This window comes from Onychomys torridus, chromosome 5, assembly GCF_903995425.1.
Source record: "Onychomys torridus chromosome 5, mOncTor1.1, whole genome shotgun sequence".
Lineage (NCBI taxonomy): Eukaryota > Metazoa > Chordata > Mammalia > Rodentia > Cricetidae > Onychomys > Onychomys torridus.
The window spans coordinates 9950059-9974305 of NC_050447.1; the positions used below are offsets into that span (position 1 = coordinate 9950059).

General features: G+C 41.0%; 1 protein-coding gene across 1 annotated transcript in view; it reads left to right on the forward strand.

Annotated features, from left to right (window-relative positions):
* Positions 1–24247, forward strand: part of Rnf150 (ring finger protein 150) — a 221032-nt gene that overhangs the window by 118951 nt on the left and 77834 nt on the right. The window contains exon 2 of the mRNA XM_036188190.1: positions 11388–11638. Within this exon, the coding sequence (XP_036044083.1) occupies positions 11388–11638 (251 nt within the window). The remainder of the gene's footprint in view (positions 1–11387; positions 11639–24247) is intronic.

The following is a 24247-nucleotide window of genomic DNA, read 5'->3' on the forward strand; positions in this document are numbered from 1 at the left end:
TTACCACAGGGAACACTGTGGGGATTCCCACCTTCTGGAAATCAAAGTAACAAAGTTGACTTTTGAAGAGGGATTTTTCCCAACCTGGATTTTGAATAAGGAAATTCTCATCTCTCTGTCTCAAGGTAATTTATTGAACACTAAAAAGAAACAGATGAATCAGGTAGTGAGACATTTTGTAATGAACAGTAAATGGGGAATTCCAGACCACTGGCAAATAGACAAACTGTGTAAGGGCCCATTCTTTCCCTTTCCTGGCTTCTGCAGCACTGTAGGTGCAGAAGGTCCTATCCAGAGCCTCGTTGGAGTCAGGATGCTGAGTGCCTGAGGTTGCAGTTCTAGGTTCCTATTTGCTAACAGCGCTCTGATTAGTTAAAGGGGAGGAGATGATGTTTTTTCTTGTAGTTATAAATAATGCAACATGTCAGTCCATGTCTTCTTTGATCATGTAACTAAGTCTGACTAAATGTCTACTTCTTTTTCACTTCCTCGAGAGAATGACATGAACTTGGCTGCGAATTGCTAGCCTCATCATGTTCATCTTGGACCTTGACGATAAATTTTCCATTTTTCTGCCTTAGAATATCCTTTCATCAACCAGGTCAACCCTCTTATGTTCCAGAAATGGCTTGTGTTAGCTTTTCATGACTACAATACAATATCTGAGATGATCAGTTTATACAAACACAATTTTCCTGGCTCACAGTTTTGGAGGTGTCTGTCCATAGCCAGATAGACTCATTGCTCTGGGATTTAAATTAGAGCAGCATATAATGCTGGGAATACATTGCTGGGGAACTGCCAACCTCATGGCAGTGAGGGAACAGAGGAAGAAGGAGGTCTGGAGTTCAATACCACCTCCATGGATGTGTCCTGATGGGATAGAAGTCCTCCAACTACACTATGTCTCTTAAAGATGCTAATAACATCATAGACCATGGAAACAGGAATCAACACAGGAATTTGGGGGGATTCTTTCCACAGAGTGACTTGCCTAGTGGAGGGTCCTTACAGGAATCAGGAGTTTCAAGTTGTAGATAAACCATGCTTGTTCCCACACTGGTGTCAGTTAATATCTATAACACACTTCTTTCCCCGAGTCTTTGGATCTAAATGAAGGGTTTACACTATTTGTAATATCTTAAACATTTATTTTATCAGTAATGCAAATGATATAATAATAGTTCTTATCTATTGAGCATATAGACTTAAGTTTCATTATCTGGATTTGTCCATTGAGCATATAGACTTAAATTTCATTGTCTGGATTTGTCCACTTCATCTCCAGTTAATCTTCTGGACTGAGAGCATTGACTGTCATGAGCTACTGTGAACCATTAGCTTTAAGGTTACTGAAGGTTTAATAAATCTTGCAGAGTCACACAGCTAGATGTTATAGCAAATGATTCTATTTTATTTTATTTAAGATTTTTAGGAATTGAAAAATGCACTGGAGAATTTTAGTTCCCTGTAATCTCCTGCCTTATGACTTCACTAAGTGCTAAGTGATATTACAGATATTGAGCTTTGTTCAAACCAAAATTCAAATGTAAAATGTTTTACAGATCAGCAGAAGGTTCTTAGACTTATTTTCTGTAATAAAAATCACTCTAATTGAAACTCCATCATTATAAAACCAATTAGTACTCCATAATTTATTTCATTTCAACCTCAACTCTATTGTATCATAATCGTTACAAAAACTAGAAATAAGTTGTGAGTTTGATTTACTGATCGTGTCCTAAGAAAAATGCTCCAGATGGAGCTAGTAATGCTTAATTTTGTACTTAACACTCTCCCTTTAGTTAGGACAGCTGCTCCGAGGAGAGCATGCCCCTTACGGGTTTTCTGACCTCATGGAAGTTGGTTGTTATTGGCTGTGATGATAAATACCATAGTGAGGATTAAAATGTACTTCAGTGACTCGCCACATTTGACTGTTTCAAGTTTATGACAGAGAATTGGGGTGGCCCAAATTGCCTGGTGTTTATCTAGCAACCCCAAAACATTCCTGTTTTGAACTTAAATATCTTCTGGAGAAATCCTATCAGCTGGTTTGCATTAGAAATTAACCAGTTGGGCTTCTAAATAATCCTTTAATCCTCAATTACTCCTACTTTGAATTTAAATATTCATACCATAAAGTATATTACTGTCAAAACTAAGAGTATGTTCCCTACAATATCCTTCTGTCCCCCAAATGTGTGAAAATACACGGATTACATGGGAAGCGTCTGGTTCTGTGTTGCAGAAATATCTCGCTGAGGTAGGGAGTCTACTAGCACACAGGAGCTGTGTGGAATGGTCACTCTTCCAGTTTAGGGTGGCTTTGGGTGTATGGACCAGGCAGGTGTTCACAATGTAACTAGATGTAGACATTCTTTTCCAAATATATGAAGACAGTAGAGGTGAATTCTATTGTGAATTCTGCATAAATTATTTGAAGTAAAATTAAGTTAGACAACACATGGAAATGACTTCACCTCGAGCTTCAGCGCCAACATGTGTGTGTGTGGCATGCCAAGAGCTGAATGGTTCAGCGTTTGGACGTTTGTCACTGGGGGACCATGTTAAATGGGAGCAATGGAGGAAAAGCCCAAACTAGGCTGACTCAGGTTCGGCCCGCCCATCACTCAATCTTGGTGTCAGCTGTTTCTGGACTCACTTCCGGCTCTCTTCTTTTAAGGAAGTTTCGTATCCTTTGTCCTTTACAGCACTGATGTGTCCCACAGCTTAGCCCCACAGGAGTCCTTATTTAAGACCACTGGGGTAGCTGAGCAGGTAAGCTGCGAGAATCAAATCATACTTTCTCTGCAGCTCAAGCTTCCTGTGTGCACACTCTGAACCTCGGGGAGATGGCTGGCAGATAGGGTTCATCACACTGACAGGATTTGGCCGCCTTAACGCAAGGGACGTTTATTGACTTTCAACAAGAGGAGGGCAGACTGATTGGTATGTGTGGCACTGGCAAGGTCATGATAATGGTATCAATAAAAGTAGCATGTACTTAGTGGTTTTCCTATGGCGGGCCCTATGCCAGGTGGTTCTACATGAATTACCTCACTTGATAATGGGACAGAGCATTTCCTGCAGCTAGGTACTTTTCTTCAAGAACTCTTGTGGTTAAGGTCAGTAATTGAGAACATGGGTGGGAAGGAGTGTAGGGGGTTGTCAGAGAGACCTATGGTATGAGGTCATCATTTGGAAGAAGGATGAAATGTCCAGTAGAACAGAACAATACACAGTGCCATTTGAGCATGGCGATCATATACTTCAATGGAAGCAGATGACTTCCGAGGCCTTTCTCTCTGCTTCCTTCACAGGGTGACATGGAGACCTAGAAAAGGTGCAGTTGGTGGGGGAGTTCTGTGGATAAACTGAAGCACAGAGGAGTGACGGGTGCTTTGCAAAGTTTCTAAGTGTGACGTGTGACAGAATCTGGGTAAGGAGAGCAGCCATGTGGAGGCTGATGGGAAACAGGTAGCTCAGTTAATGCTGGAATTCCAGTCCAAGGGGTGATGGTTAGACGGAGAGGCAGGGAGGTGATGGGAGGGGTAAACAGGGATTGGGGCTGTTCCAGGAAGAGGCTTCAGGAAAGAGGTGAAGGGACCGGTCCAGGAAGAAGCTGGGGCATTGCTGACCAGACTTTCCAAGAGACAGAGGAAGAACCAGGAACAAGAGTGTGAAATCGGGCTGGCTTAGATGGTATCGGGCATTATAAATGTTTATAGTTATATGGTCTGCCATAAAAATTGTGGGTGGGAAGCCTAGGCTCCAGCAATACTTCAGGTAAAGCTAATAAGGGCCATCTGACAGAACACAACCTCCAGCAGGTCCCAGAGCCAGATGAAGGAAGAGGCATTGGTTGTCCATTGCACACGGTGGAGCCGGCCAAACCTTCCTCTCTTCTTCATCTCTGGCAGCCACTAAGCCAAGGCTTCTGACTGGGATCTTCCCCAGACACAGTAGATGGATGGGTCAGCGTGAACTCAGGCGGTATTAATGATAGGACAGGCTGTGGTTTTACCACTTGAGGAGGGATGGTTTCAGAAATGAGCCACAAGCAGTAAGCGATGGCCAATGCTGTGCAGAAAGAGCTAGAAGCGGGGGAACAGGACTAGTGTGAGATATTTAGTATGAGAAAGACAATCATTTGAAGAAAAAACACAATAAATATGCTAAAATGTGAAATGGATGCAGCCGAAGATGAATTGGTGAGCTGAAATCTCAGCTTCAGAAACAATTATGGTGTGGGTCCCAAGTGTCCCCCAAGGCTTGGTCCCCACTTGTGGCAGTATTGGGGAAGTGGTGAGAACTTTTGAGCTGAGAGCTCATGGAGAAAGCTTTGCTCACCAGAGACAAGCTTTTGAGGGGAGCTGGGTGGGGCACTAACCCCTGATCTCTCTTTGCTTTTTGGTCTCTCTTTAGTGGCTGTCCTCTGTCACATGCTTCTGTCAGGACTGACATGTATGACATGCACAAAAGCAACAGGAGCCAGGAGACCATGGATTGAAACTCCAATGCTGTGGTCCTGAGCAAACCATTTCTCCTTAAGTTGATTTTTCCCGAGTGTTGTAGGCAAGGCAGCTTGGTGACAAAGCAGAAAATTAAGAAGTTGCTGGTGGGATGCAAAGTGTGAGTGCCAATCTACAAAAGTCTCACAATTTTATAAAAGCGTGAGCACTCAGCCTCCATGTACCCCAGGAGAAATGAAAATTTACATTTCCATAAAACGTCTACATGACTGTTCATAACAGCTTTACTCACCAGAGTCCAAAACTGACAGTAGACACACATCTATCAATCAGCTAATGGTTGACTGAGCTGTGGCTTATTGCAGTTCATGCTATGAAATCTACTCAAGAATGAAAGGGCATAAATTAGTGATGGATGTCTGAGTGAATAGGAAAGACATTGTGCAAAGTGGAAAAAAAAAACTATTCTGAAAGGGTTTATTTATGTGTGGTTCCATCTACATGATATTCCAGAAATATATATATATATATATATATATATATATATATGTTCTTAGGACTTAGGGAAGGGAAGGATGATAGAAAGGGAATTCTTGATGGTGATTGAATATTTCAGTGTCTTCATGCATGTGGTAACTGTCATAGAATTGTGGACATATTTTTAAAAATCTGTACATGTAAAATCTTGTGGTGTCCAAGTTATTTCTGTATTTGAGTTAATTATGCCATTCAGTTCCCTGTTTTTATAATGCAATATAAATATGTAAAACAACACCAGTGAGCAATGAGAAAAAACAAAACACATGTAGAAAGGGAGAGTAAGATCCACCAACAGGATAATAGAAATTACAGAAGAAGAAAAGACAGTGAAAGATATATTTGAAGAAAACATGAAGTCAGACATTCAAGAATTAAAGGGAAACATAGAAGGCCTCAGACTGAATATATTTATGTTGCACCAGAGTACTGGACGAGGGCTCATAAGCAGACATGGTGAAATTACGAAGACATGTAGCAAGCAGCTTCAGGCTAGAGAGGGCCAGCAGACTATATCACGAGAGCGCTCAGCTGCAGCAATGCTGTGATCAGGGAACCAAAGGGCAACTGAAAGGACTGAGAAAACAAACCAAACAACACTTTAGTTTGGGTTTGAGGGTTTTGCTTGTTAATTTTTGTGTGTGTCTGCTACTGTGCATGTGCACTTACGTGTATGCAGGTGTACTTCCATGTAGAGACTCCAGAAGGACATCAAAAGTCTTCCTTGATCATCTCCACGTTATATTTTGAAGCAGTGTCTCTCAATCAAGCTCAGATATCACCTGATAGCAACTAGTCTAGGCTGCCAGTCTGTTCCAGAGATCTGGTATCTATCTTCTGGACTCTGGAAGTCCTTAATGGTGGCCAATATGCCCACCAGCTCTTACTGGATTCTGGAGCTCCAAACTATGGTCTTCAAGCTTGCTGTTGGGGCAGCAAGCCCTTTAACTACTAAGGGATATTCCATCCCATTATCAGTAGTTTTTTAGACTATTGATTATTATCATACTATGTCATGAAACTGATTAGAGAAAAATTAGAGAAAGATATGGACTTGACTGCAATTACTTAGTTTAATCACTGAGATCTTTGTAACCATCAAGGAATAGGTAGTGATTTTTTAAAAACAAATAGAACCTTCTCCCCTAAAAGGATGATCAATTTCAAGAGACTGTGCTCCTTGACCATACTATGAAAGCAACAAAGTCATAACTACCAATAGCTAACTAAAAATCACCATGTGCTTGATACAAACTACATACTATTAAATTAGCAACCTTTGGGTTTAAAATGATATTTGTTCCTTTGGAATTTTTATGTCTTTGCCTGGTTCGCTTCATCTAGCCCCAATGTTTATGAAGTTTATTCTTAATAGTTTCATGTTGTCCACCATTCAACACATGGACCATTTTCTCCTTAGTTTCTCATAGATAGAGGTAGGTGGCAGACTTTTTATTTTGCATGTTGACTTGAGTCTTATGTTTTACTACTTAGTTTCTAATTTTAATTGTAGAACTATGTTGACTTTTATATACATGGTCACAACTGGTATTATTCTTTTCCACAGCAGAGTAAGACCCAGCAGTGGAAAGCATTTCCACACACATCTCAGAATAGTGAGCATGTGGCAACACCTACCTGCAAGAGAGTCTGGGGATTAATGTTTTTACTGCCAGCCTGTGCCTGGCTAAAATATGAATACTGTAAAGAAAAGAAGACCAAATACAGGCATATAACAAGCTCTACAAGATAGTCATATGCTTTATTCCTTATACTTGTTAATGTCCTAAAAATCACCACAGTATTTTCTGATATTCGATCATTCTCATATTTTGAATAAATTCTACTTGGGCACGAAAATTGCCTTAATGTACTGTCTTCTATTTGGGAGAGCTTGATTTAGAAGTTTTGTATCTATGTATATTACAAATGTTTGTTGGTATAGAAAATAGTAATAACTTTTGATTTGCATGGTATTTTACTGTTTTAAAATCATTCCATACAAATCCCGCTTGAGAATTAACAGTAATCAGAAACTGATTACGTTTTTAAATGAACTATTTTAAATGTTTAAGTAGAAAATACTTACAAATTAAGAGTAAATGTTTTTCTTACAATTTCCTAAGTCCTACAGAATTAACAATAAGACAGACTAAAGCACTGATTAGGGGGGTAAGGAGGCTGCAGAGATGTTCACACACCCAAGGTGTGTAGGGAGGAATAGGTAACAGGCTCCATACAGTGCTTTGCACTCTGCTGGTATTGTAGAGATTTCACTAACACAATGGTCAAGCAGCCTGGTTTGAGTGTGTAAGTAGAGGCTTTCTCATCATTAAACAACCCTGGGCTTTGTAAGCTTTGGATTCCTGATGTACACACACTTATCAAATAAGAGAATGGCTTCTGAGTGCTGTTGTGGATAGAGAAAGCTTTACAGTACAAGGTGCTTCTGCTTCTAGCATTGAGGGTCTGTGCTGGTCATACAGTATTGTCTCTGACTGAAGAGGTTTTCCAAGGTACACAGTTAGTACACAACAGCAGTCCCTCACCTTTCCAAGGCAGGAAGTGAGTTTGGGAGGAAAATAGATGGTGGACTGGGGCCATTTTACCAAAGCAGGCGTTTGGCAGGAAAGTGCCTTGGTGTCACGTAAACATGAAATTGCTTAATAGCTTGGTCTATGTGGATTCTACCCACACAAACTCTGCTGTATGTGCATGTCACTCCCCTAAGCCTAGGAGTTCCTAGTGTGTCATAGATTAAAAAGTGCACCAATCAAGCAGCATTGAACCCTGAGCTGTTCCTGTGGTCTCTCAGCAAGCCCTGACACACCCCACCGGCTTGTGTTTCCCTCCTGTCCTGTCTCTTGCACACCCACAGTTACACTTCTGTGCAGGTGTACATCTGGGATGAAGTAAAGATCAGGGAAGAGTGTGACTATTCACATAAATGCCCACGACCCCTTCAAACAAATTAGGTCCTGGGACAGCCTCTTGGACTTGATTTTGTTCACTGATCAGAATAAATCATCCAAATGCAGTAAAGTTTACACTGATACCCAATTTAATTTAATGTGTGTGTGTGTGTGTGTGTGTGTGTGTGTGTGTGTGTGTGTGCCTGCATGAGTTTATGCACACCACGTACATTCAGGAGCCCACAAGGTCAAAAAACAGATCAGATCCCTTGGAACTGGATTACAAGCAATTGTAAGGTCCTTATGTGGGTGCTGAGAATTGAACTCAGGTCCTCTGAGAAAGCAGCAAATGCTCTTAATCACTGAGACATCTCTCGAGCCCCTAAGCATCCAGTTTTTAGCGACTATTCCCACTGTGATAAATTCATGTCCCCAGTGCAATTTGCTATGTACAGCCTGAACTACAAAGAGAAACAGAAATGAGTAAGACATGTGTCCAGACCAATAGACCTGCCCCTTTGCCCTGCTCCTTCCCAGAGCATGTCATGTGTCCTGAAGTCCCCACAGTGGTGGAGACAACAGGCAGTCACTAGGCACTTGTGTTTAAAACAAACAGTTTAAAATAGTTCATTATACCTTACCCTGCAGAGAGAGAAAATGTTTTCTCAGATCCCTGAAAGCAGATAATGAATAATTTAGAGCGTAGTGGTGATCCAAAACTTTCGGTGCCTATTTTTAAAGTACTGCTCTGGATTACAACATGCTGTCTGGTTCCAGAGAGCAACTCTTAATGATTGTACTGCATGGCCTCTCAAGGGTGAATTCCTAATAGGAAAACTGAAGGCTGGGGAGCAGGGGGGGGCGGGTATTCAAGCCACCACCGGGTAGGAAACATGTTAAAGGCTTTAAGACTAAAAGCCTGGGACAGATTCAGCAAAAAAGTAGGTCACCCTCACAGAAAACACAAGGTACAAAACAAAGCCGAGGATTTAGGGGGAAACTAAATCACACTCTGGTCTCTGTCCTTTCTGCTCACCCACTAAGAGAACTCGATAACCACTGTCCTGTCAGCAAAACATATTTGGTTGCTAAAGATTTAAATATGGAAGGTAAAACTATATGGTTTAGGAAAGCTGTTTTTAAATGAGTATTTCTATGGTCTCAAGAGGAAACATTTTAAACAGAGTATCAAAACTGGAAGCAATTAAGAAATATCTTCATGTGGCTATTAAAATATAAATTTGTGCCTGTCTGAGCATAGAAAGCCTCTTAACTTACCCTCACATCCTGTCCTTACAAAAACCTAATCTAGAGCTTTCAATAAGCCCAGAGAATATAAACAAGGAAATAAACAGAAAATCATGACCCTCTCTCAAGGACTCATATATCTCTAAAATAACTGCAGCTCTGAGATGAACCCAACCCCCCATGCCAGATTAGTCCAGAGTACAAAGCAGATCCTATTTCCACAGAGTCAAAACCTGGGAGTGGCCTTAATCCCTCACAAAACCCCAGACCACAGGAAGCCATTAGCCAGAATACACACAGCTCAAGAAGGAGCTACAGGTTGTTGGGAGTATTCAGCCACGTTAGAATTCAAGCCATCAGCTTCATAATTCTTAAAGACAGCAAGGAAAGGTGAACACCCAGAGAATGGCTTGATGGTCTTACAACATCAATGCAACAATTGTGGGAATGTTGAAAATATATAACCAATGGCTAGTCTCCTTTGCTTTTTGGATTGCTTTTTTAACAATGTAAAAATATGTTATAGTAACAAATAAACGACACTAAGGCAGTTGACTAATCAGCCTGAATGAAACCATGTCAAGGATATGGGACTGAAGCCCTGGATAGAGAGTAAAGTCAAAGAGACTTGCAATACCACCACCACCACCACACACACACACACACACACACACAACTGTAATCTGGTTCAACCTAGCTGAGTGATCCTGTACCGCTGCCTGCCGGCCCACAGTCTGTAAGCATCTGTAGCAGGCTTTCGTTTTTTCCCTGAATCTATAACTCCCTAAATAGTAAGCGGATTCCATTTTGTTTAATCACCTCAGGTAACAGGATATTTCCACCTGGAGGTGGGACTGTGTGTACCACTTGGTTTGTAGATTGTAATGTGAAATGAACTGTGGAATTCTATTCCATGTGTCACTCTAATGACAGGTTGGGTTGGCTCCTCTGAATTTGGTGTCCTATGCTTATGAGGAAGTCCTGTGCATCAGTTCCTAGTCCTCACTGAGCCCCTCACACAGTATCATGACACAGAGACAAGGACCCATATGACTGAAGTTCAAGAAAAGAGCCTCTTCCTTCCAGTGGTGGGAACACAAGGGGACTGTGGTGTTAATACAGAGAAGGCCATACTGTCCAGGACTGTCTACCTTCATCGGTCCTTCACTTGGCTTGAGGACACATAACTGCTTCCACTGAGTTGGGTAGAATATGCAGAAAATAGCTCTGAGACCATTGTATCAGTTAGCCAAACCTATCGGCGGCTCTCTTGAAGAAGTCCTAGCTTTGGTTGTTTGGGTACTCACTTTGGTTGTTTGGTTGTTTAGGTTGGAGAAAACTGCTTTAAAAATGGTACTCAGGGATCTGCGATTGTTCACAGAGTGCATGAGGGGAGAAGGAGACAGCGCTGAGGTTGGTGGTAGGAAGCAGGTGCATTTGACTTCTTTCTGTGGAGTGGAAACTCTGTTCTTTTCGGGGAAATCTATGGAAGGGTTCACTTTGATCAAATTCAGGGGCAGCACCTTAGAGAGTGGAAAAGTAGCCTGGGCATGACCTTGCTGGTGTCTGAATCATGATTTCAACTCTGTGAGTGTGTGTGTGTGTGTGTGTGTGTGTGTGTGTGTGGTGTGTGTGTGTGTGTGTGTGTGTGTGTGTGTGTGTGTGTGTGTGTAACTGCAGCATCTCTGGGGAGCTGAAGGAAGACAAGATGAGACTCAGAGTCCAGCTGTTAGGTATCTCAGATTTGAATAAGATTCTGGAAGTAAAAGGTTTTAGATTTGGGGTTCAAGGGGAACATTGAGTCCGATTGCGCTTTGAAGTAAAAGAACTTTATTAGAAGAGTGGTTGACATGAACAAACAGACAGCCTCGTGGCAGAGGGCTTGAGAGGTATTTGGGGCCCCCTTCTTAGAGGTTTCAGAGGAAAGGGGAGAGTCTACATCATGTGGTTGCTGGCAGTCCTTAACACATTCTTTCAGTCAGTGATGATGGTGAGGAGGGCACAAATCTAGAAACACAAGTTACCTTCAATTCTGGAGACCAAATTACTAAAGTTTGAGGAACTGACAATGAAAATGATGGAGCTTTGCAAATGGCGTGGCACTTTGTAACAGGAGGCAGTGCCGTCAGGTGGACACTGCCCTCCCAGATATTTCGCCCTGGTTGCGTCCCCTTGCCCGGCCCTCATTGCCGCTTCCTCGCCCCTCTCGCCACAGGTGTGGAAGACATCGTGGCTATAATGATTCCTGAGCCCAAAGGGAAGGAGATAGTAAGCCTGCTGGAAAGGAATATCACCGTGACCATGTACATCACCATCGGAACCCGGAACTTGCAAAAATATGTGAGCCGCACGTCGGTCGTGTTTGTCTCCATCTCCTTCATTGTCCTGATGATCATTTCCCTCGCATGGCTGGTCTTTTATTATATCCAGAGATTTCGATATGCAAATGCCAGGGACAGGAACCAGGTGAGTAGCTCATTAAGACAAGCATCGCTCTGTAAACTTAATGCGAACAACACATATTATGGTATAAATTGTGTAACTCACAAATAACAGCATGAGATCGAAAATGTCTACTGACTCCACCCCACAAACACTGTTAACTTCTGCAGTGCAGTTTTTCAAAAATTTATTACATGTTTGTGTTCTGATGTTTTACTGATACTGTCATCTAAGATGATGATTTATCCCATACTCTGTCCCATTGCTCATCTTTACACATGTGTTTATTTAAGCAGATGCAGAATGAAGGGAGAAGGGAGAGGGACAGGAGCCTAGATTGTGCTAACAGTGATAACACGACTTGAAAATTACCAGGATTTCTCCCCTGGGAATGTACGGGAAGATGAGATTTTTGTTTTTAACATAAAACTGTTTTTTAAAGCAGTACATTTTTGACATGTATACATTGTATAAAATGTGACTGTTGTGCAGAGATTGCAATGAAAACACAGTCACCTTCCATGTGAGTCCTAGCTGCCTGCTTCTACTCCATAGAGAATCTTCCAGGGATATTTTACACATGCCTAGATACACATGTTTGTATATATAAACATGCTCTTTAAAACAGCATGAGAGCATCATTAACTCTGAACCTTTCTCTCTCTTCATCTTGGAGATGAATTATCATGGGGATTAATTCATCCCAACACAAAACCAAAAGCCTTCTCACTTCTCATGAGTGCCTAGCATTGTACTGCCTTCATACATCATAGTCAATTTTCCAGTTCCCACTAATGGACATGTTTTCTCTTTTCAAACAAGACATATATATGTGATACTTAACACATTTTTTAGTGTATATCTAAGGTAAGTTCTGGATGTTTAATTGCCAAGACAATAATATATGTATTTAAACTATGATGACTGCAATGTTGTCTTCCAAAATAACATTGTTGAACCAATTTATACTTCAACCAACAATATTTTAAAAGCAGTTTGTTGGGGACAGCAATTTGGCTCCAGGGGAAAAGGTGCTTGACTCCAAGCCTGGTAACCCGAGTTTAAGCCCCAGAATCCACAGACTAGAAGGAGAGAACTGACTCCCACAAAGTAGGACCTCCCAATGCACCTCTGGGGACAAGCACATGCATATGTGCACACATGTATATACAGACACACAGATGGCAGACAGACATGCAGAAACATAGACGCCAGTGCACATGCACACGCACATGCACACGTAAGAAAAACAGCTTTCTGTATCCTTACCAAGGGAATGTTGCAGCTTTTTATTGACTCAGTGAATCATGTCACTCTTTTCCTTTTGTTTTGTTCCTGTGGCACTGGGCATTGCCCCCTGGCCTTGCACATGCAAAACTACAGCCCACCACCATGCTTACCTTCCCAACCATGGCATCACACTTTTTAAATTATAAGTAATGCTAAATGTGTTCTAAAGTTCTGTATGAAACAGGACATCTCTGTTCCAGACCTGCTTCTGTGATCTGAGAGTTTTGGGATACTTTCTTATTAGTATGTATCAGGTGCTTATCGGTCAAGGAAATTAGCCAATTTTTCTTATGATATGGGATTACATTTCTCAGCTTCTCATTACCTTTCCTTTATCTGTGGTTCTCTGAAGCATGAAGATTGTTGCAGAATCTATCCAGTTTTGAATAAACCACTAGAGCTCATGTAATTAGATCTTCTCTGGGCCAAACCTTTGGAAAAACATTCCCTCTACCTCATTTTTATTTCTCTTATAATTAAATCTTACAGAACTTTTCTTTATAAAGAATGAAGCAGAGGTATAATTTTTTATGGTGACCTGCCATTTTTATAACTGGTACTTTTGAATAATTACCTTTCCCCTCATGTGCAATAGCCAGCTCCTTTAACAATGCGAAGCACCCCTGTGAAAGAAGCTCATCCTGTTTCCGTGGTCCCGGAACTGCTCCCGGATCTCCCTGGGCTCTCGCTCCAGTGCTGTTATGTCTCAGGCCTCACGTCTGTCCCTGTTCGTCCTCTCTGTTGCACTGTCTTCACTGTGTTCATGGTTATGAGTTTGGACGTGTTGTGGCAGCTTTCAAAGGTGTACGAGAACTCACAACAAGTTTATAACTGTGATGTTGAATCTCCTCAGTACAGTTTGTTTTTGCTTGTTCTTGGCTCTTTAGTCAGTGGTAGCACTATTAAATTATCCCTGTCAATCTGACGTAGTCTTCTTATTGTTCCCAGGTACTTAATCGTTATGTATTGGTTTAGTTGTTTCTAATTATAAACATCCTATTTCACTTCACTGGCATGTCTAAAAACGCCTCTAAATAATCTAAAATAACATGGAAAACTAATCTCTCAACCTATAGTATTTAAGGGAAAACTCTCAATTTAATGAGATTTTTTTAAATTAAATTTCCATCATATTATTTTCCATTCAGTTTTATAGGTTGAGATATTTTCTCATGTTACAAAGTATGTAATTTTGTAAATGTCAACATTATTGGGTTTTTTTAAATCAAGAATGGATATTTAATTTTTCAAAGGTGACTTTTTGATAGTAGTTTCCAGTGAGTGGCATCCATTATTACAATCATGTTGGTTGCTGAAAGACCACACCTGGGTCAAATTCTGTGTCTTCATTAAATGTTCTGCTGCACCAGTGCATATAATACCAGTTAGACTCAAGGTAGTGAACATGGAATGTGTCCAGCTCGCTCCTATAGGGTCCTGTATGAAGTATATATTTGTACATTGATTATTAAAAAGATAGTTACCAGCTAATTGGACTGCCATAAATAAAAATATGTGTTTTATGTCCATGGGGAATCTCAGCAGCCAGTTGCACTTAAGGCAAGGATGAAATTTGAAGCTGTGAACTAGTTAGACCTTGAGTTCATTGAGTAATCCTTTTGACCACTCTACTTTCTGCAGGTACATAGGGCTTGTGTGTCAGTTTAGGCACATGTGTGCTCAGTGAGACACTTATTAACTTTCCTTGAACTACAATGTGTTATCACCAAGGTCACTCAGTGATGGGACCATATTAAAAGTTAGCCCTGTTTCCTGATCAATGTGAACACTACATTTTTAGCCCCTTTTAAAGAATGGAATAAGAACTAAGGAAAAAATATCTTTTGATAGACAGTGTTCCACTCTGTTCAACAGAACATTACAGCTGTGCAAGCCATATCTATAATAAGCAGCAGGTTGACTTAAATCATTTATTTTTATTACAGTATCACTGACCTTCAGAAAGAGTGAGCCTCCATGTCTTTCTAGGCCCACAGCCTGAGATGAAACAGGAAAGGACTTCATCTCACATTGGAATATGTTCTGCTGGCAGGTATCTGAAGAAGGACTGAGTTTGAATTAGTCTGTTGTAGATATCCACCTGGCTTCATGTGGTTCATGATTTAAAAACGTTTCCCAGCATCTTACATGATAATGATGCTTTTCGTGCTGTACAATACATGGAGATGGTCAAGTCAGTGCAGCTGCCCCTGAAATGAGATCCGCTGGGTAGTCTACTGCTGGAGACGCAGAGAATAAGGGCTGCAGCTGAAAATGGATAAGAAACTTGGCTGCTGTTGTCATGCTTCCTAAAACAGGGTGGTGGCTAAAGGCATCCGCTTGGGAATCAGGGCCAGTGTGGGACAAAAAATTTGGTGAGACCTAGAGGCATGAACTTACAGGAGCTGTTTCCCCTGCCCAGGCCCCAATTGCCTCAAATATAAGGTCAGTGTGACAGTGTGCCAGCCCTGGAGTTGTATTGTGAGGGTCAAACAAGAAACTTGTGGCATTATCAGAAGGGTGTCAATAAAATCATGTGTGACAGGCAAAGAGAATCCTTAGAAAGTAGTAGTTAAATGTTAACAGCTCGTTTCTTGTATATAGAAGTCTATACATGAGGTTGTTAGTCCTTGTGACACAATTGGAAACAGAATAGAATCATTTTTCCAACTTTCCTCTAGAACTACAGGAAAAGAAAGTTTATAAATATAATACCCAGCTAGCCACGAGAATGCACACTCATAGCCTCAAAACAAAACATACACGTAGGTCCTATCTCAAAACAAAAATACATTCTTAAAATTTTCACTGTAGATGAAAAAAAATCTAGTTTTCGTGGAGACTCCTATCCTGTGAAACACTTTTAAAAATTCCAACAATAGTGTATAGGCAGAGTGAAAATATAGTAACCATGAAACAAAAGTTATGCATTTCAGAGTAAAGATCCTTCCCACACCAAATTCCCCTAGCAATTATCCTCCAGTCTTCCTGGAGGGAAAAACTCTGACCACATCTTCTGTGTGCTTCCAGCAATGCCGGTATGTGTATGAATATTTTTTTAAAGTTATTTTAACATTTGTCACCTAGACAAGGGCTTCGCCCTTACAGCTGTGTTATAGTAGCAGCAACAGGAACACACATTAAAATAGACAGCAGACACCATGTGAAGGGCCATAATTACCATGGACAGTGGTGGGTTTGGACTACAGTCTTAAACAAAAAAAAAAAAAACTCAAGTGTCAAATTAAGGAGCTTTTTCAAGTTCTTATGGACCCAATATAGAACACAGAAATATGGCCTAGTTTACACCTATTGTGCCAATATAGAAGGGGAAAGAGACCCTGTTTTCTGTTTTTCCTTCTATGCTTTCACTCAAATGAGAACATGTACACTTCTGCCTCAAACATAGGGTTTCCTCTCACCTTAACTGATTCCCCAACAATGTAGTTGGAAGGTTTCTCCAGTCCCATCGGGTCCCACCCAGCCCTCTCATGATCTGCAGTCAACTGGACCCAAGTAAACACACAGAGATTTATATTATTTACAAACTGGCCCATGGCAGACTTCTTGCTGGCTAGTTCCTATAACTAAACTCAGCCCATTTCTGTTAATCTATATATCACCACGTGTTCTGTGGCTTTACCTGTGTGCCATTACATGCTGCTCCCTGGAGAGTGGGGCAGTGTCTCCTGTGCCTTTGCTGATATTCTAACTCAATTTTGACACATGGAAATACTGTCAAACCCCAAGGCTCTGTCCCACATGACTGTGCATTCTAGATGTGGGTCACCCCAGGTTATATACCTGTGCATCTGGAAGACAGATTGTACACAGATAAGCTCTTGACTTAACATTTTCCTGTTCATTCTAAAATGTTACAGCTTGGGGACAGCCAAGTTAAAAGGGACAGAAAGTTCAGTATGGAAGGCAGGGTATCAAACTTCTATGTCCTGTTTGAGAGGGACAACTTCCACATGCTCAGCAGCCTGGGAGTTCTCTGAACCCTGTTTCGGGATATGCTTCATTACCTATGCAGTAGGGATTAAATCATCATTGTTCATTGGTGATCGATTCAACCACTAGTCTCACTTTCCCAGGCAGAGAGAGAACAAGTTTATTTTCAACATTTATTACAGAGTCAAGACCTCTGCCCTAACAGAGCAGCTTGGGTTGTAATAGCATCAGCAGGTGGTCCTGCACTCAGGGCACACATAGTGGTAGGTCTGAAAATCCCACACCTCTAACCACAAAGTTCTGAGGCAAGCAGCTGCATCCTCAGGGACTTTCCAAAGCCACCTTATTAATACAAAGCCAGGGGTGACTGAAAGTGCTTGTTTTGAATAACAAGACTGGTTCACATTTGCCACTCCCATCACATAATTGCAGGGATTTGGGGAGCTCTCACCAGAAACTAAGATAAAAAACAAAATGTGTGTTTTGTATGAAATGCCACAATATCACACGATCTAATTATTAACTCCTCCGTTTGCTCTCAAGAGTGTTCCACTTTGGCTGAGAAGTCATACAGTTACAATATGTTTGAGAGAAGCAGAGAATCAAGGGTGTAATTAGCTCAATTTCAAACATCTACTACAAGTGGGGAAGGTGGAAGAGGTCCAGTGGGGTTGGTTTTAACATTGCATTTGGCAACATTAAATTTAGAAGTTTATTAGATATTGGAGCAGAAATGCCTGGGAAGTTTTTCACTAAGAGGCCACAGCTCAGAAGAGAAGTCAGAGATGGAGAAAGGGATGCGGAAACATCAGTTCATGGTACCACTTAATCATCAGAATCGGCAGGCTTACATGAAAAGTGGGTACTCTGGAAAAGACTTGGGATATGCAAATATGCCTTGGTGTCTTCCTTAGTCTATCCACTTTTGATGTTGTTACAGTTAGGGAGAGCAATCTCTTTCCTTGTTCATCATAAGGATCATGGCTAGCACACCACTAACAAGAAAAGTCAAAAAGAGATCAACATGGCAATTAGAACTCATCAGTTTATATTTGGTCTTCTTCCAAAAAGACGACCAAAGAACCCAGGAAGAAGTATCTATCATCCTTAGAGTCATGAAGAATGGAGAACTGGGCAAAGAGAACAACCTCCTGGTGATAGACTGGGTGTGAGTAGCAAGGCCAGCCTGCTAAGATTCTTCTGGGATTTTTCTATGCGCTTCTCTGTCCTAAGTAAAGGCAGGCTTCCCAGAAACAAAGGCTTTCAAGGAAGATGAGCAAACATGACCTTTATGGGTTTCGAGTTTTTTGGGTTTGTGTGGGAGGAGGGACTCTCACTCCTGTGACTCACCTTAGAGAAGAGGAACTATGACTTCCATGACTTATTTTTGGGGAGCAGAAACAGTTCCATGTGAAACCTGGCTTCTGAAGCTGCTGCTGAGACCCTCGGGTGTCCCTCAGCTCTCAGAACTCAGCATGTGAAAATGACGCAATTGTGGGTATGATTTTCTGAGATGAGCATTACGTCCTGCCATCCGAGGTTCCACGTTTTTGTTTTGTGTGTTTGTTCTCCACGTCTCTGCATTTCTCATACTCAGGAAATAAAAAGGAAAATGTCTTACTTTCCCCCACTTTCCTAAATATTTACAAAATCGCCAATTTAATACCTTGAATTTGATGAGGTACGTCATCACTTAACATCTCGGGGATATTTACAGGGCCTTTTTTCTTTTAATATATAGTTCTTTCCTTATTTTCTGTAAAGCAATTTATCTTCACTACTGTCAAAAAAAATTGCCAATAACCTTGATAAATGTTTTTTTCACCTGTTCAGAACAAATTGATGGATAAATCTAATTACCAGCATGTCCTGCTCTTGACAACCTTTACTAAAAAGGAGAATCTGGAATTACTTGTGTTAGAAGACATCCATAAGCATATTAACCAGACACTGTGGGGGATGCCCTTGAACCAGAAGGATGGTACACAGCGCCGTGGCTCCTCCTTCTACCTGAACTGATCTCTAGGTCTTCCCTAGCCATTGCTCTAACTGAGACCCACAAAGGAATTGTTCTGTTTCTTTGTAGACAACAGGTCCCAACACATGCCTCCTTCCCTTTTATCCTTGGTAAAACTTGAAGCTAAGCATGAAGCTGGGCAGTGGAGAACCCATGCAGCATGTGTCATGTCTTAAACCCAGTCTTCAAGTACACCAAGAAGAAAAACCAAAGAAACAAGCAGCCTGAAGCAAGAGAGATCATACAACAGCTTTATGGGGGCTTCTTTCTGTCACCTTGCGACTCTCTCTTGCTCTGACGAAGTACATAAGAGGATGCTGTCAATGTAGGGAAGCTATTCTATCTCAGAGTCTCACAGGTTCCAATCCTCGTTTGGCTTGCTCCATCGCTATGGTCCTGTCACAAGACAGAACATCCTGAGGAGGCTGCTCAGCTCTTGGCAACCAGGAAGTGGCAAGAGAATAAGAAAGAGTAAGAGAGTGAGAGAGCTAGAGAGCTAGCGGAGGGGACATGGAGAGAGCAGACAAAATACACTCTGTTTCCAGTCTATCACATTGAAATTAATAGCCATATTGGACCAGAAACACTGAGTTATTTTTTTTCCATTTCCATATAATACATTATATTAAATATGTATCATCTTCACAGGTTTGATTATAGATAATAAAAATATTCTCTAAATGTTAAGGGCAGGAAGTGTTCCTAGATCGTTGAGCTAGAACTCATCAATGGATGCAGTGATGAAGTCAGTATCCTTGTGGATCTAATCACTTCCCAATAGCATCACCAGCTGAGGAACAAGCCTGTAACAGGTGAGCTCAAAGGCTCATGGTGTCTATGTACAAGCTGGTCATGCTGGCAACTGCCTTTAACCCCAGCACTACTTATGAGTTCTAGGCCAGCCAGGGCTTTATAGAGAGCTGCTGTCTCAGACAAACAAAAGAAGTTTGTGCTTTGGGGCCTGAGGGTGGCTCAGAGGTAGAGTATGTATAACATTGAAGAAGCCCCAGTTTTATTTATCAGCTCCTTAATTTGCATTTTGGAAATCCCAAATACTAGTTGAAAATGCACTTTGTAAATATTGAAAATAGGGCTGTTTTTTCTCTCTGTGATTTTCCATGTCTCTTGAAAATCACGTACATGATTACAGACCCAATCTGGAGAACTAGAAATAGGTAGCTCCCTGGGGCTCATTGCTGGTCTGTCTAGCCAAATTGGCAGGCTGTAGAACAATGAGATACCACACACAAAAGGAATATTGGCATACATACCATACATACATACATACGTATAGACATACATATGTCTATACATATGCAAATGACAGAGCAATTTAAACATTTTTATGGTGCTTTTTTCCTCTTATTTTATCACTCCAGAACAACAACAAAAAAAAAACTCACACTACCTGGCTTCATAATCACCATATGATGTACGATGTATGTCTCAGAAGTTAAGTTTCCTGTGCCCTGGAGTCTGGGCCGTCTGCCCTGCCCCTGCCAGGTTGGGCTGTTATGTCTTTCCTGAAACACTACTAACATGGTGTTCTCTTCCTCTTCAAAGGAGATATCATCTAACATAATGTACAGAATGAGGCTGCAAAGAGAGTAATGAATTTATGATAGAATATTCCTCAGAATGGTTGGATGAGATATAGCCTTCCTACCTTTGCTACCAGAGTTCAAGGCCATAGGGAACCTTACTGTGGGTAGATTCAACAAATCAGATCCAGCCACTCAGCCTAGGAATCAAACAGGAAGTCACCAGAGAAGGCCAGGAAAGGAATCTGCTCAACAAGGTACGTTAAAAAAAAAAAAAAAAGAAAGAAAGAAAAAGAAAACAAAGCAAAACAAGCCAGAGGAGCGGCAGTGGACTTCCTTGTCCTGGCTTCTGACATGTCAAGGCTATTGACATGCACACTCCAGGACTGTAGCGGCATGGACAGGAAGCAGAGGCATCATACATCTTAGTCAAATGGGGCTTGGATCATCATGGTCTCAGCACTGTTTCTCTAGGGAAGTTGAAATCCTCATCACTCCAGGGCAATTCGTTCCCTTTGGAGATGAGTTCTTTGTTTCCAGCAGCAAGTGTGTTGTCCAAGGCTTACAGTTCTCAGCCAGTTTAGGGAATGACTAGAGACAGGAAGGCTCCAATCCCATTGGAGCTGGAAAGACTCACCAGCTATTATGTATGATGTCTCTGAAAATCTCAGTGGTCACGGAGGAGCGGGGTACATGTATGTAGTATTTGTTTGCATTTGCCTGTAAGAACACATATAGAAGCCAGGCAGGAATGTTGGCATTTCTATGTTTCTCTCTGCCTTAATTTTTGAGGCACGGTTTCCCACTGAGCCTGGATTTTGAATTTCAATCAGGCTGCCTGGCCAGGGATCTCTGCCAAGATCTTCCCATCCCCCATTCCATTCCACTCCCATTAGAGATGCGCTCACCACACCCAGCTTTTTGCCTGACTGCTGAGGATCCAGACTTAGGTCTTCATGCTTGCTCAGCAAGCCCGTCAATCACCAAGCCATCTTTCCAGCTCCAAATCCTAGTGGCTCTTATCTCAGCCTCCTTGTCCTTAAAGGGGAAGAGCTACCAGCTTCAAACAAACACTTCTTAAATAATTAACATACCTATGTGCAGACCAATCAGGAAGTGGCCCAAAAGTTTAAGGCTGTAATGGTGCCAGAAATAAAATGAAGGCAGGTGCCTTGCTTTACCTCACTTTCAGTTAACCCCTGAGTGTCTGCCAAAGCAGCTGCTCTGTTCCTGCCACAGCTTTGAGAACCATTTGATTTCTGGTAACTTCCAGGAGGGGAGGCCTAGAAGGCCTCATGTCTATGACATCTCTGTTTCCTAGTTCACTGTCTCCTGGACTGTTAGTGCTGGGAACTTAGGAAGCCGCCTTCTAGGTGACTGGACCCTTCAGGAAATCACTGTACCCTCTGGACTGAGGTCATGCAAATGCTAGGCATGGAGTCTATCTTTCTAATTCCCTAACCACTAGCTGTCTTGCTAGTCATGATGCTGGGTACCTTAACATCAGCTTGCTGATTGGACTTCACTATCTCTTTTTTAGAAAGGCATAGGAAGAGCCTTTTCTCTTAGGAAGAGAGAACAGGAATGAATGCCTTCAGACATGGTCATGGTACAGCTCCTTCACTGTGTGCATGATATGCATAAGACTCTGGGCTCAAACTCCAAGACCACAAAAAACTATCCAGTTTCTATGTAGAGAAAAGTAAAGACAAATACACAGGCAAAATTTAAAGGCATTTTTTTCTAACTTATCTTACAAGTTCATGTTTAAGGGCATATGTCCTTTGCTAAAATATTGATTTAAGTGAAATATAACTTTGAAAGCATCATTTTTAGCCAGATGTGGTGGTACATGGGCACATACTCCAATCTCAGCATTCAGGAGGCTGATACAGGGTGATGGGAAATACCTGACTGTAGTTAGAGTTGTTGTTTTGTTTTTTTTTTCCAAGTCCCACCAAGCCCTGGCAGTCCCATAGCCCACTTATAAAATAAACATACAGACATTTATATTATTTAAACTGCTCGGCCATTAGCACAGGCCTGCCATTGTCTAGCTCTTACTCTTACACTCAACCCATTTCTGTTCATCTATATGTCACCACGTGTTCCGTGGCTTTACCTGCTGCCTTTATATGATTCTCCCTGGATGGCAGGCTGATATCTCCTCTTCTCTGCCTTCCTGTTCTCTCAGTTCTCCTCTCTGCTAGTCCAGCCTATACGTCCTGTCTGGCTACTGGCCAATCAGTGTTTTATTTATCAAGCAATCATCCACAGCACTTCCCCTTTCTCTTTTTTTTTCAAAAAAGGTTTTAACTTTAACATAGTAAAATTATATATAACAAAACAATTGTCAAGCAAGAATTACAGTTACAATATTAAAGAAGATATCCTATCTCTCTTATATTTGTGAGTCTAAGATTTTATATCTAATGTATCTTTTATCATAACTAAGGAAAATTATAACTATCTAGTCTTCAACTACATCAAAGACCTCAGAAGGCTATAATATTACCTAAGAAATGGTAGAAGGACACAAGCAACTTTCAAGAGTCTTGCAAAAGTGGACAGAGACAGCTGGCAGTCTGAACAGTCATCCAAAGTTCTTTTGTAAAGTTGGGGCATCTGTCTTCAGCCCACAACCTAGAGTCTCTCAGTTACTTCTCTCTGTGTCCTGTAGAATGTCTGGTAGTTTCCTCTGCGAAGCAGTAACCTGAAGGACCATTTTGCTAAGCAAAGTTCAGTGGTCACCTTCCTATGGGTCTTGTATGTCCAGTTGATACATTTTTTTCAAGCAGTCCAGGCAAGAACAATTTCTTGCCCAAATGGCTTTTTGCCAAGAAGAAGATAAACTCCATATGGAGTGTCTTTGATTTCTATCCTCCTCTCTGAAGTAAATCAGTGCTGCCAGGAGCAGACGTGTCTCATTGTCCAGAAAGTCTAAATTATTAAAAAATATTTTAAATGCCATATTCTGTAAGTCTTTGAAGTATTTGAAGATTACCTACCTATCTGAAATAAATCTATGTATAACTAGAAAACTTAACATGATTATGTTTGACTATCATAGAAAACTAATTGTTCCATTACAATTTAAATGAATTGTATAAACATAATACCTTAAACAAGAGTAAAAATACACATACAGTATAACAAAATTAACTTTAAATTTGTAGCAATAAACTAAAATCCATAGCAATGTAAAACATTTTTAAACAAGTTGCTCTTTAAAAGTAGATTCAATAATCTATCCTTTCATACTATCATATCTAAATCATATCCCCCTTTCTTCTTTAGAAAGAGATCACATTTATAATCAACCTGATTTAAATAAAAATATTGGTTTTTCGCTGTCCCGCACCAGAGGGCTCTTCTGATATGGGACAAACAAATTTCTTAACCTTTTTTTTTTTTTTTTTTTTTTTTTTTAAAGCAATATATTTGGGTTTAGAGGAGTGAGCCAATTCAATTGGTATATTTGGAAATTTAGGCATAGTTTCTCTTACTGCTTTCTGCTGGAGGGGACACTGTATCTTATGGGGACACAAAGAAAATTTTAGTATTTTAAAGTAGTCTGTGAGGGTGTATAGTCTGAGTCAGTTGCCTCGCAACCATTCTGGATGTTGGATCATCTGGGCCATGGTGTCATTGGAGACCTTGCAGGGGGTCTTGGCTGGTCAAACCAGATGTATCTTGCTTTCTGTAGAAACAAAAGCAGAGACTCTTTTCCAAAGCAACATACCCTTAGATCCAAATTTTGAAGTCAAGGTACCTTTAAAATATACACATTGGCTTAACTCAACAGCTTTTACAATCAAATGTTTTTCTGTA